Source organism: Ambystoma mexicanum, chromosome 3q (genome assembly GCF_040938575.1).
Source record: "Ambystoma mexicanum isolate Mex_15411 chromosome 3q, UKY_AmexF1_1, whole genome shotgun sequence".
Classification (NCBI taxonomy): domain Eukaryota; kingdom Metazoa; phylum Chordata; class Amphibia; order Caudata; family Ambystomatidae; genus Ambystoma; species Ambystoma mexicanum.
In genome coordinates this window covers 1,080,753,753-1,080,766,026 of record NC_090926.1, presented here as the reverse complement: position 1 = coordinate 1,080,766,026, position 12,274 = coordinate 1,080,753,753, and the positions used below count along the sequence as shown (strand labels likewise).

General features: G+C 46.7%; 1 protein-coding gene across 2 annotated transcripts in view; it reads left to right on the top strand.

The window, feature by feature from the left end:
- The first annotated feature begins 412 nt into the window (after positions 1-412).
- The window catches only part of LOC138583265 (uncharacterized), a 560,015-nt gene continuing 548,153 nt past the window's right edge, over positions 413-12,274 (top strand). The window contains exon 1 of one of the 2 annotated variants that reach the window (XM_069655347.1): positions 413-934. In XM_069655347.1, the coding sequence (XP_069511448.1) occupies positions 927-934 (8 nt within the window). In that variant the 5' untranslated portion in view covers positions 413-926. The remainder of the gene's footprint in view (positions 935-12,274) is intronic. The other variant, XM_069655346.1, reaches the window with a different exon arrangement.

Below are 12,274 nucleotides of genomic sequence, written 5' to 3'. Positions count from 1 at the left end.
GCGTTTAGATTAACACTATAAAATGTATCTAATATTTAGGTGAAGTGCTAAAGGTCCTTGTAGTGTCAAACTACCTAAACCTGAAAATCCTCACGAAGTTAAGACTAACATGTTAACATCGAGCATTCGGACATTCATTATTACATTCAAAAGCAGTTAAAAACTTTCTTAAACTGTAACAAGTGCTTAATATTCCATTCTTTCTATTTTAGCTATAACCCTGAAATGATTAAAAAAAAAAAAAAAAAAAAAACATGAAGCCACTTCACATGCGACCATGCACATCCATGCAACCAATGAGTATCTCTCAAATACACACAGGATAGAACATGCAGTACTGAAATTGAACTAAAATCGCCCCTCCACCCCCCCGTTCCCCTTCATATGACATCAGACCAGCCTGCCACCCTGAAGAGCAATTTCAAATTAACAAAACATTGGAAGCTTGCAGAACAAACAAGAAACACAGCCTATTGCTCCAGGCGCCAGTTTGCAGCGCTCGGCCCCTCTGCAGCACACGGCGCATCGGTGCTATGCCTCTTCCCAGCATCGTTACAGACAGACCCTCTCCTCTGTCCACTTGGCGTTTACAGGCAGGGCAAGACTCCATTTCACGCAGTGGGAGAGCATCATCACGCCCAGTCAACCACCGTAGGGTCCTCTTTTCAAGTGAATAAACGGCTTCCCTCGGCGCCCAGCGAAGGCCGAGCGGAACACTTCAAGCGTTGCACGAGTTCCCAAACTCTCTTGCCGTGACCGTGACATCTGGAAGCGCAGGCCACGGCGGAGCTCCGGCCCACGAAGCACCGGCAACGGCCACCCTGGGATCCGGATGCGCGGAACGCGAGCGGCGCCAACTTCCCGGCAAGTCACCGTGCAGCTGTGTTTCCTCTTGCTTCTGTCCTCAGCAGCAGTTCACCTGACGGATGTACAGGTATGGCTAGAAGCCCTTCTTCCCAGTCACTATCGGCCCCTGGCCCTTTACAGGTAACCACTGCTAGCGATCCACGTGCAGGGTTCGAAATTGACAGGAGCTGGGAGCTATTTATGGTTCTAGCCAAGGGGGAATGTGGTGTGCTTTCCCTTTAAGATGTAACCTGCTAAGGGCTCGTGCTTATGTCACATGTTGGTGACCATGCTAATAAAAGGGATTCACGGTTTCTGCTCCTCAGTCATTGCCATGGACTCCTGCATGCTGTGTCAGTCTTTGGAGCGCACTGCGTTCCAGGCGGAGGGCCTGCCTCACAGGGCTCTCCACCATGACAGTGCCACAGCGAGGCAACACTGTGCCTGCTGTCCAACTTTAATCTGCCAGGCAACTCTGCGTTGGTGTACCAGAGACACTGCCAGGCAACTCAAGCTGCGTATGCCCTGATGGTCTGGGTGCCCCCAGGCCATGGTACGCCGTGTGACCACGGGCTGACAGGGCCTGTCATTATGTGTTGGCTGGGTGACCCCCAGCAACCATGATCCTGGACCCCTGTGCCCTAGGTCCAGACACAACAATGGCGAGGAGGAGGTATCAGCGATGAGGTTGGTCGCCTGCCATGGAAGAGTGAGAGGTGAAGCAACATCTGCCGCCAGAATGAAGGCGAGGCCCCACTGCCATGTTGCAGACCGGCGCGAAAGCCAAAGAAGGATTGGAAGTTGCTTAGCGGCCTCTGCCAGGTTGAGGTGAGAGCGGGATGCTGGCAGCGCTGCCACAATAAATAAATGAATCTCCCGCCGGAGAGTGAAGGGAGGTGATTGTGGGGCCCAGCCCCGGTGGCCGCAAGCCACAGTGCAAGCCTGCAGGCTACCTCCCCGCCGGAGCCCCAGGAAAGATCCCAGTCTGCCCGTTGGTGCAAAAAAAATGAAGCGCTGCTCGTCTGGGGTTGGCGACAAATAAAATAAAATGTATGGGCTCCTGCAGACTCCGTGCCCATCTGCAGCGAATTGCGCAGTGCTCCATGCTGGGGCAATGAAAACTAATGTGTATGGCCCTCCAGCACTCCTGGGCCAACCAGCGGTGTGTGTCCAGAGCTCCTGCAGTCTGGGCTATTGAAATAAGGAAATTAAGTTGCGCCGCTGGTGGCGCAACCCCGACAAAGTTCCTGGGCCACTGGGCGGTGAATATGCAGCTCCATGTCGGAGCAAGTGAAAATGCGAGTACTCCGTGTAGGAGCTCAGCAAATAGAGGCTTTGCTGCCTAGTAAAGATCACGGGCCACCCGGCAGTGAATGCTACGGTACTCCAGAGTCCGAGTTTTAAAATAATAATGAAATGGAGCACGAGCGGCGCGGCTGCCCACGTTTACTGAGAAAAACTACACTGCCTGTGCCAACGCTCTTTCTGCAGTGATCTCGGCCCAGGGGCAGTGACTTTCTGGAAAGGAGAAGGGGAATAACACTGGAGGGTTTCAGGTCCAGTTGAGTGCTTGAGCGCCCTGCACTGTAGCAGGTTGAAATCCCCCTGCTTGGGGCAGACTTCCAAGTCTTGCTGTCTGACCCCACCATTAATGGATCAGGCCGATGTGGCCCCTGGTGCTCCCAGGTGCGGCTTTGCCGGCCCTGAACTGTGGTAGTGACTGTCCTGAATTGATACTTGTGCAACTATGTACTGGTTTCTTGCAGCTCTGCAAGTGCTAAAAGAGGACTCGGTAAACAATTTTCTGAGTGAGCCCGCATGTTAAGGACATGAAGGAAAAATGTATCAGCCTCAGACAAGAGAAAACCAATCTGCAGCCCAGCAGACCAATACTCGGGAGAATAACAATTATAAATACTTTGAGTTCGCCAATAAAAGTTGAATTAAGGCTGAAAGAAGGGACCATTTGGCCCTTATCATATAAGGACATGCTCAAAGTGGTCTCAGTCAGTGAGAAGGCATGTGAAGCTGTGAGCCTGCAGATTGTCGGGCTGCTCTATATGGTGCCACTAGCTAACAATAGGTGTCGTTCAGTTGTTAAAGTTCCACTCACTCAGGTTAATAAAGGGTCCTTTTAAAATGTGGTAGAACTACCAACGTGCCACCAGCAGTCCACCAACCCTGATTTTCACCCTCAATATATACATAATGCTCAGTACATGTTTTTTATGTTTGTAACTGCCCGAGTCTAAGAGTCTGTGATTATTTGTTCCAACCAATGATTCCCAAGTGGTCCATGTATTACAGGTCATAACTGTTGATTCCTTAATGTTCAGTGATACTTGTCTTTGTTCATATGGAAAAGAAGGAGTGTGGTATGCTTGCACAACTCCCTGCTAAGGATCGTGCTTAGGTGATCTGTAGAGGTGCACTCCAAATCAAAGAAATTCAATCTTCATCATGGAGCGAAGAAAATTCTTAATGTCAAAAATGTAAGACTGGTTTAGGTGCTCCCAATCAAATCTTGGCTACACGATGATATGAAACATGGGGTCACGACTGAGGCACACTATGGCAAGGACGTTTGCCTGACAAATTAAATTACTGAGAACATTCAATGTGTAGAATTGTATACTACAGTATAATATAATAGAAAAAATTCAAGGTAAAAACGGATTCCATTCTATGTGGTGAAAAAACATAAGTATCTCTTATAGAAAAATTATTCACATTGAACCATGTTCTTTGGCACATGGCCAACAAAGTTTTCTGATTTTTAACAGATTTTAAAAATACATGTTCATATACATTTGCATAGCAAAATGATTTAAATATTAACATTCATAATCGAACAAAATAGTGAGAACATCTGTGGGAGAGTCCAAAATTAAGACCAGATGTGAGGTCTATGAAAGTCTTCTCCAATTTACGACGCCTTTCAGGCAGAGGTGCCCTTCAACTGGTAAAAGATATCTATGAATGTGTGGATTTCCTATAAATAAAAGTAAAGACAAAAAGGTACTATGGGTGTACATCAAATATTCAATCATATCGCGTATGACCAGTGTTCCAGGTTAACTGACCTGTGAGTAAACAGAAGAGCTGCCGAAAACTGCGCTGTGGCAGGAAACTTCAACATATCTGATAACAGAAATTACATGCGTGTAAGTGATTCAACTGTAGAGAAACAAACTCTAACAGCTGCGATCAAGACATTGGACCAGTCGCTGGGTAACAGCGCTGGGTCCCAAGTCATGACCGCTTTGTATAACAGTGACAGGTAATTTATCACGGAACTGGAAACTCGCCCAATCAGGGATACAGGTGGTTGCGCTCCAACGACATGTTATGGTAAAAAGTCAATGCCGAGGACACGCTGTTCCTTGGTCCTTGTAAATTAGGTTGGAGTTTACGTGGCACTCGTCCTGCATGGGACAAAAGGGCAATGTTTCAAAATGCTGCAGTGTTTTCTGCGCAACCACGCTTCATGAATTGTATCATCCGTGGTTGTTTAAATGTCAGATCTACCCAAACACAATTGAATTGTCAAATGTTTCATCAGCAGGCTTACCGATTGCATGCCTGGAATCCAGTCTGCTGCGTGTGATTAGCTGCGTTGAATGTGGCATCGGGTTGCTAAGCACTCCCAGCGCATGCACGCAGGAGTAAAATAGACTCTGATCACGTCCAGTTGCTAGGTTAGGTGGGGCACATGTGTTACAAGATAAAATAGAACAATGTAATTTCAATAAGTGCATGAAGGCAGTGTGCCATCTTGGAATTGTGTAGGTTTGGCACCAGACAAATGTGGGTGCATGCTAATAGCATTCATACTGTAGCATACTATATGTACTCGTGCAGTTGATAAGAACAAATAATTGCAGTGCGGAATGCACAAACTACCGGCGAGTAAAGTCTCAGTAATAAAATATAAATACCAATAGGTAATTGCCTATGTGTAAACCAGACCAACAATTGGGTGGATATAATGGGGTCGTGGCTAAGTAATAGGGCATCAGTACCTTTATTTATACAGTGAGTCTCACATCTGTCAAGATGCAAGAGTTACAAAAAGCCACTGAAGTCCCAATCTAGGTTCATTCCACGAGATGACATAGTCAAGTTGGTCTATCCAATGGATCTCTCTTTGTTGCATGAATTTAATCAAATTACCCCCTCTTCTGGGAAGGCTTACATGTTCCAGAATAATGAACTGAATTTGTAATATTGTGGCGTGCTTCCTTAAAATTTGTATTTTATTTATTTATATAGTGCGCCTGGCCCAAAGGCATCTGGGCGCATTTCTTGAGGTTACAGATACATAGTTATGCAAAAAAAACAAGAAAACAGTACATATTACAATGAACTTACAAGATAATTACAATGTGATGGTCAAGTCGGCAAGGCCGATATGGCCGGTCAGGCAGCCGGAAAGCAGTATAGGTTATTACAGGTGGAGGCTTTGCAAGTCGTGCTCTACGAGCCACATTTTGGCTTTATTCTTGAATAAGTGGAAGGAAGGTTCAGATCTGGATTGTGAAGTGAATTCCACAGTTTAGAGGCGAGAACCAGGAAACTGGACTCCCCCCCCCCCCCACCCCTTTACCCCCCCATCCGCTACTTCTGCCTTCTCTCTCCTCATGATTCCATCTCCTCTTCTCTCAACTCACTAGGCTGGCTCTCTTTTCACTCACAGCTTAAATTTAATTTCCTCTGTATAGTCTTCAAATCCCTCTATGCCCTTGCCGCCCCTACCTATCCTCCCTTCTCACTTTTTATACTCCCTCTCGCTCACTCCGTTCTGCGGATCTCTTTCTTCTCTCTCCTCCACCTCCACCCTGTGTCCCTTCCCACTTCTGCTCCTTCCAACTTCTCGCTCCCTTCCATTGGAACCGCCTACACCTTCCTGTATGCTCTATTACCTCCTACTCCTCATTCTGCACTTCCCTAAAATCTTATCTCTTCCACTCACCCGCCTAGCTTCCTTTTTTCCTCTCACACTACTGACTCTACCACTTCCTCCTCCCCCCGCTTAGCCCCTCTCCTTTAGCACCTTCCTATCAATATTGTAAATTGTTCCTTGTACAGTTCTCTGGTTCTGATTCAATTGTCATGTATTGCTTTTTGTATTATGCTTGTTCCTCTTGTTAAGCGCATTGGATTAAAGTGATATATAAATACAAATGAATACAAATGAGATACCTTGATAGTATTGCCATCAATGATGAAGGATTTGAATGCAGGATCCAATCTATTGAGTCTGTAATGGTAACCTAGGATTAGTAACTCGTCTTCTCGTCATTGAAACAGTGCCCGTGTTATGCCATCCAAGCTTGGATGACCTGGTAAACATTGTTAAGGGCTTTAGTGTCTGCAGAGTGGTCACCAGTGATAGGAATGAGTATTTGGGTGTCATCTGCATAATTAGTATAGGTGACACCCAAATAGTCAAGAATATAGAAGAGTGGCTTTGTGAACACGTTATAGAGAGTAGGTGAGATGCAAGATCTCTGAGGGACCCCGCACAGGACAGGCGAGGGTTCAGCGGAGTCCGATGGGGAGAAGACCCTCATGGATCTGTTCGCCAGAAAGGATCTGATCCACGTGGTGGCTTCGTCAGAGAAATAGGCTGTAAATTTAAGGTGGTGACAAAGAATTTGACGGTTAACCAAATGAAATGCTGCCGATCTAGCAAAAGTAGAAAAGCCAGCTTACCGTTGTCTTTCAGGTCCTCAATTTGAGTTTTTAAATCAATAAGGGCAGTTTCTGTTCCGTGCCTCAGTCGGATGCCAGATTGTCTGAGGCAGAGGAGGTTATTGGATACTAGATATTCCTGCATCTGTAGATAGGCAGCTCGGTCCAAGATTTTAAGTAAAAAGGGGACGGTGATAATAGGCCTGTAGTTGGAAGGGTACTAGGGTCTAAAGATGTTTTTTTGAGTAGGGGTATGACCCAAGCATCCTTAAAGTTATCTGCAACGATGCTTGTGTTTAATGACAAGTTAATGAGGGCAGTTATTAACGGTGCTAATTCGTAGGTAGCTGTCACGACAATCGGCCAAAATGCCCTCTGGCAAACCCATTGGCCAGGTGGAGTCAGAACTTGGGCCTCTAGAGCCTGGCATCCTCTTCAAAAGCCCTCATGGGGCCAGTCCTGGCGCCTATGGCGCCAGGCTCATACTCCATGAAAAACAATGTGCTTGGGAACTACTTTATTGTATTGTCGGCCAACAGAACCAAGCTATACGGTCTAGTGTTTTGGGTGTTATAGCCTAGGGACTACTTTACCTGAACTATTTTGTTGGGGCTATTTAAACCACACCCGAGCAAGACAACACACTTCGCGTTACTTTGCAGCTTGCAATGTGACGCTCACCGTGTCCAGCGATTCCCTCGAACCTGGAAGAAGCAGAACCTGCAAGGAGACAAAAGGAACATCATTAGCAGCAGCATCTTACCTGCAGTCTTCATCTTTAAACACTCGCAGCTACTGAGAACAGCTTCCTCGAATCTTCACGCCCCCCGGACAGAACGACCTGAAAGAGGAAGATAGAGGCAACATTAAAGAAAGCAGTAGATACATTTACAAATTACGAACTGCTCAAAAGGCTTACCTGGCTGGTCGCCTCTCTGCTGGCACCACTCCGGACATTCCACTTGCGCTGAAGAACACCGCAACCTATAAGGAAAGAAAACACAGGTTAGCAAAGGCAAGACTTCGCAGCACCTCGCATAACGCTTACTTACCGCATCATAGCGCTCTTAATGCGCCATCATTTACCAGCGGGGCTCAACCAAGCCAGTTCGCCGCGCTGAAGCTCTGCATACCTAAGGGAGAAAAAAGAACATTTTAAACAAAGAAAGGCATGCAGGATAGCAACAAAACTAAAGAACAGCAATAAGACCTACCTGAACAATATCAAATGGGCTGGCGTCAGTGAAGTAACTGGACAGCACTCGCACATGAAAGACAACGCGCCCCTGCAAAGAAGGCAGGACTGAGAGCACGCCTTAAAACTACCACAAGGTGAGGAGAGGGCGCCAGAGGGACTGAAATCATACGGGAGTGGAGGGAGGATACTTACCCCAGACGGTCAGTCTTGAACACAGTCCTCCTGTATTTTCAGGCAGAACCTTCCCCGCAGACCACATCAGGGCAAAGCTGAGAAGCATACTAGCGAGTAATCCGGCTGGGTGGCGTCCCGGTGGATACCAGGTGAGCGTAACAGTAGCCTCCTTAATGATGGGGGCTGGGCACGTGTCACCTTGGTTTAAGTCTACTGATGATGTTTTCAACCTCTTTAATGGAAAGTGGCGTAAAGCTAAATGGTTTAAATGTGTTTGAGGGGGGGACGGTTTTTGTTGGCGGGAATGCTGTACTGTGCATCATTCAGTAGGCTGCATTTTTTGGCATTCATTTTAGTTTGTACAGTGGCGATTTTGTCTAGGAGCGCTTTTTGTATATTGGAGCACCAAGTGCTGTCATTACTGCAGGTTTCAGGTAGGACTGCTGGTGATTCTAGTTCTTTAAGTATCTTAAAGAGCTTTGTGGTGTTTGATTCCGCTTGCAGAATATGCTTGTTGTAAGTGTTTTTTTTGGCTTGGAAGATTGCCTCTTTGTAGTTGATGGATGCTAAGATAAGGCGGTTCTTGTTGGCATCTGAGGGAAGGCTTTTCCAGCCAGCAGGCCTCAGTATTTCTCTTTTCCTTTCGTAGTGCTCTCAGGTGTGGCATGAACCACGAGTTGAAGTGTGCACAAGGTTTAGGTTTCCGCAGTTTAAATAGTGCAATGGTATTCATGGCTTTAAGTATGGTTTGATTGAAGGTATCGACAATGACTGTGGGGTCTGTGCATGACACAGAGGCATTGTTTAATATGGATAGGATTAAAGGGAGCAATTTCTCCCTTATGTCCCTTTTTGTTTCTGGTGCTGATGGAAGGTGCAATGTTCTGTTTCAAACATTGGTTATTGGGTTTGATGTTAAAAGTTATCGTATGATGATATGACCATGCGCAAGGTGAGTTTGACACAATGTTGATACTGCAGTTCAGATCAACCAGCCAATCAAGGGTTCTTCCTTTGTTGTGAGTGGGTTCCTGGATGCGGTGGGAGAAACCCAGATCAGTTAGTGTACTGGCAATGTCCAAAGCTTTCTGGTCGTTGGGATCTTGGAAACGAAGATTGAAATCCCCTAGCAAGATAATTTGAGAGGTGGGCTTACTGTTGGCTGCTAGGAGGGATGTGATATCATCTGTAAAGGAGGGGACAGTTCCAGGAGGCCTATAGATCAGGTGCATCGTGGTGGTTTGGTTAGGTGAAATAGGCAGTTTGACAGACATTCATTCTGCTGAAGGAATCTGCTGATTAGGGATACGTCTAAGACCAAGGGAACTTCTGAATATGAAGGCAACACCTCCACCTTTTGGATTGGTTAGTATTTCGGTCGCATCTAATGATGGAGTAACCATTAGGGATGGCCAAGGAGAGTATAGGTCCAGCTGCTGCGTTTAACCAGGTCTCTGTAATGGCTAGGAAATCTAGTTCTTGGGCTACGATGAAATCTGCAATAACCAACGTGTGAGCAAGGAGGGACCTGGCATTGACAAGGGCACCATTAATCAGGGTACTTTTGGCTGAGGTAGAGTTACTATTGTTGAGATTCAAAGAGACTTTGGGCCTTTAGTGAGATTATCCTGAGTCGTGGGCGATTTTGCAGTAGTAGCGAGGTGAGAGCGGCGAGCTGTGCAAATAAATCTGGAGCCTAGTCTAAGGTTCCTGAGATGTAGAGCGCATGATTGATTAGGGCTAGGTATGGTTAAGTTTGTCTGTGAAATGTTCCAGCCATAACGCGGGAGAATTCAGGTAAGGGTTTGGCGGTGACATAGTCAATGGGCTTTGTGTTGATAGTATGCTGGAGGCGTGTGGGCAGGAAGGAGGAAGGGCGCATGCTCGCTGGCGGTGGCAGATTAAGGCTGGTGGTGCATGGTGCACGTGATATAATGAGCAACAATTTCCCCGTGGAGGTAGCCTGGAATGGGGTGTTGACGTTAGCAGGTGACCTGCTTCACCACACGTCAATATCACTGGCGAGAAGTGTGCAACATAATAGGTAATGCAAGAACATAGTGAGATATGAACTAGGCCTGTGAGCAAGGCACCAATACAGATGGCATATAAATTCAGATAAGTGAAGTATAAAGATGCCTGATTTGAAATCTCAAGGGGGCCTGTTCAAGCGCAAACAATGTGAGAAGCAATATAAATACCTATGACAGTGTCAGTCCAACTCAACAATCTTGGCAGTAGTTTGTTTTTCAGAGGAGTGTGCAGCAATATAGCAACATAAGAAGGCATCAAGAAAGCTCAGCGGTATTGGCAGTAATTTGCAGTATGTGTGTTCAAAGGAGTGGGCGGCAACAAATGGGCTACAATGGCATTACCAAAAAGGTTGGCAAGCAAACTGCGCACACAGCGCTTAAAGTCACAAATGCGGGGCAGTCAAACAAAAATACGGCGAATATGGCAATTAGATAAGAACACAGATAAGCAGGATTCATTTGTAGCAATAGTGGGCTAGGGTTGAGTGCAATCTGGGCATCATACAATGTAGCAGGAATGCAGCAGACAAATTTCAGCGCGGAGGGCGGCAATATGTGTAACAGCGGCGTGAGCTGCAGCATGAGAACATGTAAAAGCGGCAACCAACTCAGCAATTATGGCAGTAATTCGTGTGAGCGGCAACTAATGGACTGCATTACCAACAAGGTGGGCAAGCAGGCTTTGCAAAAGGCACATGAGGAAACAATGAAAGGCAGTCAATCAGCAACAGCGTATACGGCAATTACATGAAAGCAAAGATGGGCGGAGTCCATTTCTAACAAGAGTAGGGAAGATTAGAGTTGAATCTGGGATGCATTCAACTTAGCAGGTATGCCTCAGACAATTTCAGAGCGGGGTGCAGAGATATGAAAATCAGCACAAGAGAGGGCGATCCAAGAAGGATGGTAGTTCGATCGTAGATTGGACTGTACAGGCTTTGTAATGTGGAGACAGTTTATTAATGTCTAACCAGAGCGGGGTGATGGACAAGCCATGGAGTGCAGTTCAAAGAGTGTGGCTTACCTAATAATTCGCTCATAGGGGGTATAACCGGCGCACCAGTGTGCAAACAGGTGCAAAACAGGGCCTTTACCAGCGGGCCTTAGCCAGCTTCCGCCTGCCAGTGGGATTGGATCGCTAAAATTGCACAGGCGTTGCTAGGCAATACAGGCGCCGAACTGCCATTTTCAAATCGGGCGGCGGCATCGAGTAGATCCAAAAACCCTCAGTAAGGGTTTGTACACTTATTGCAGGTGTTGCCAGGAGCATAGAACAGTATATTAGCTGGAAGATGGCTTCTAGCATCAGGGTGCTCACCTCATTCAAGAAAGGACCTCCGTGAGGGGATGTGCACGTCTGGTCATCTGAAATCAGCTGCTCCTGCATCGCAAATGTGGCATCAAAGGTGTTGGAGGGAGAAGGGCTCCTGCCCTCTCCCTTTTCGGTGTAGTAGTGTAACTAAATGATGTGCAACTGGTGACACCTTTCAGAACTCTGATATTGGATTACCACTCAGCGTGTTTTGGCTTTCCTAGTTGTCATGCCCACATACTATAACCCGCATGGACATTTTTTTTGTTTAAACATATTTTTATTGTTTTACAGTGCAACATAGTACAATATAACAGAGTAACATCCCCTTAGATCCCCCCTCCCTCATCCAACCCCCCCCCCCCCTTCGGAAGGCGTGTTCCATGTTCCAACTTTCCTCGGGATCGTCTATGAGGTAAATATGTCTGTGATTCTGATGTTGTGCGGGCACCATTGTGCCATATAGTCCGATTGTAGGTATTCCAGAACTCCCCCCCCCCCCTCCACTCCTTCACGAATGACCCATTCGAGCCCTGTATATGGAGTGTAATCTTTTCCATTGTCATTTGCGACCAGACCTTTTGCAACCATGTGTATATTAATGGTGGGTCTTGTTTCTTCCAGTTTTGGGCGATAGTGGCCCATGCCGCTATGACCAGGCTCATGAAGCTTCTCCATTGTGCCTTGCTATATTTCTTGGATTGATGCCCTATCATTCCGCATAGCCACACTTTCTCCCCCAGTTGGTCTGCCTCTGGGAACATCTTATTCATTTCTATTATTAGTTCCAACCAGAATCCTTTGACCCCTTGACAGTCCCACCAGATATGCCTCCACGTGCCGCCTTCTGGGCAGCCTCTCCAGCAGCGGTCGGGCGTTCCTGGGTACATATTAAGCCTCTCCGGAGTGTAGTGCCATTGCGTGACTATTTTTGTCCACATTGTTCTGGTCTGCACCGCTCGTGTTAGTTTGGGAATGCCCGCCCACAGCTTCTGCCACTGCTGAATTGGGATCTCT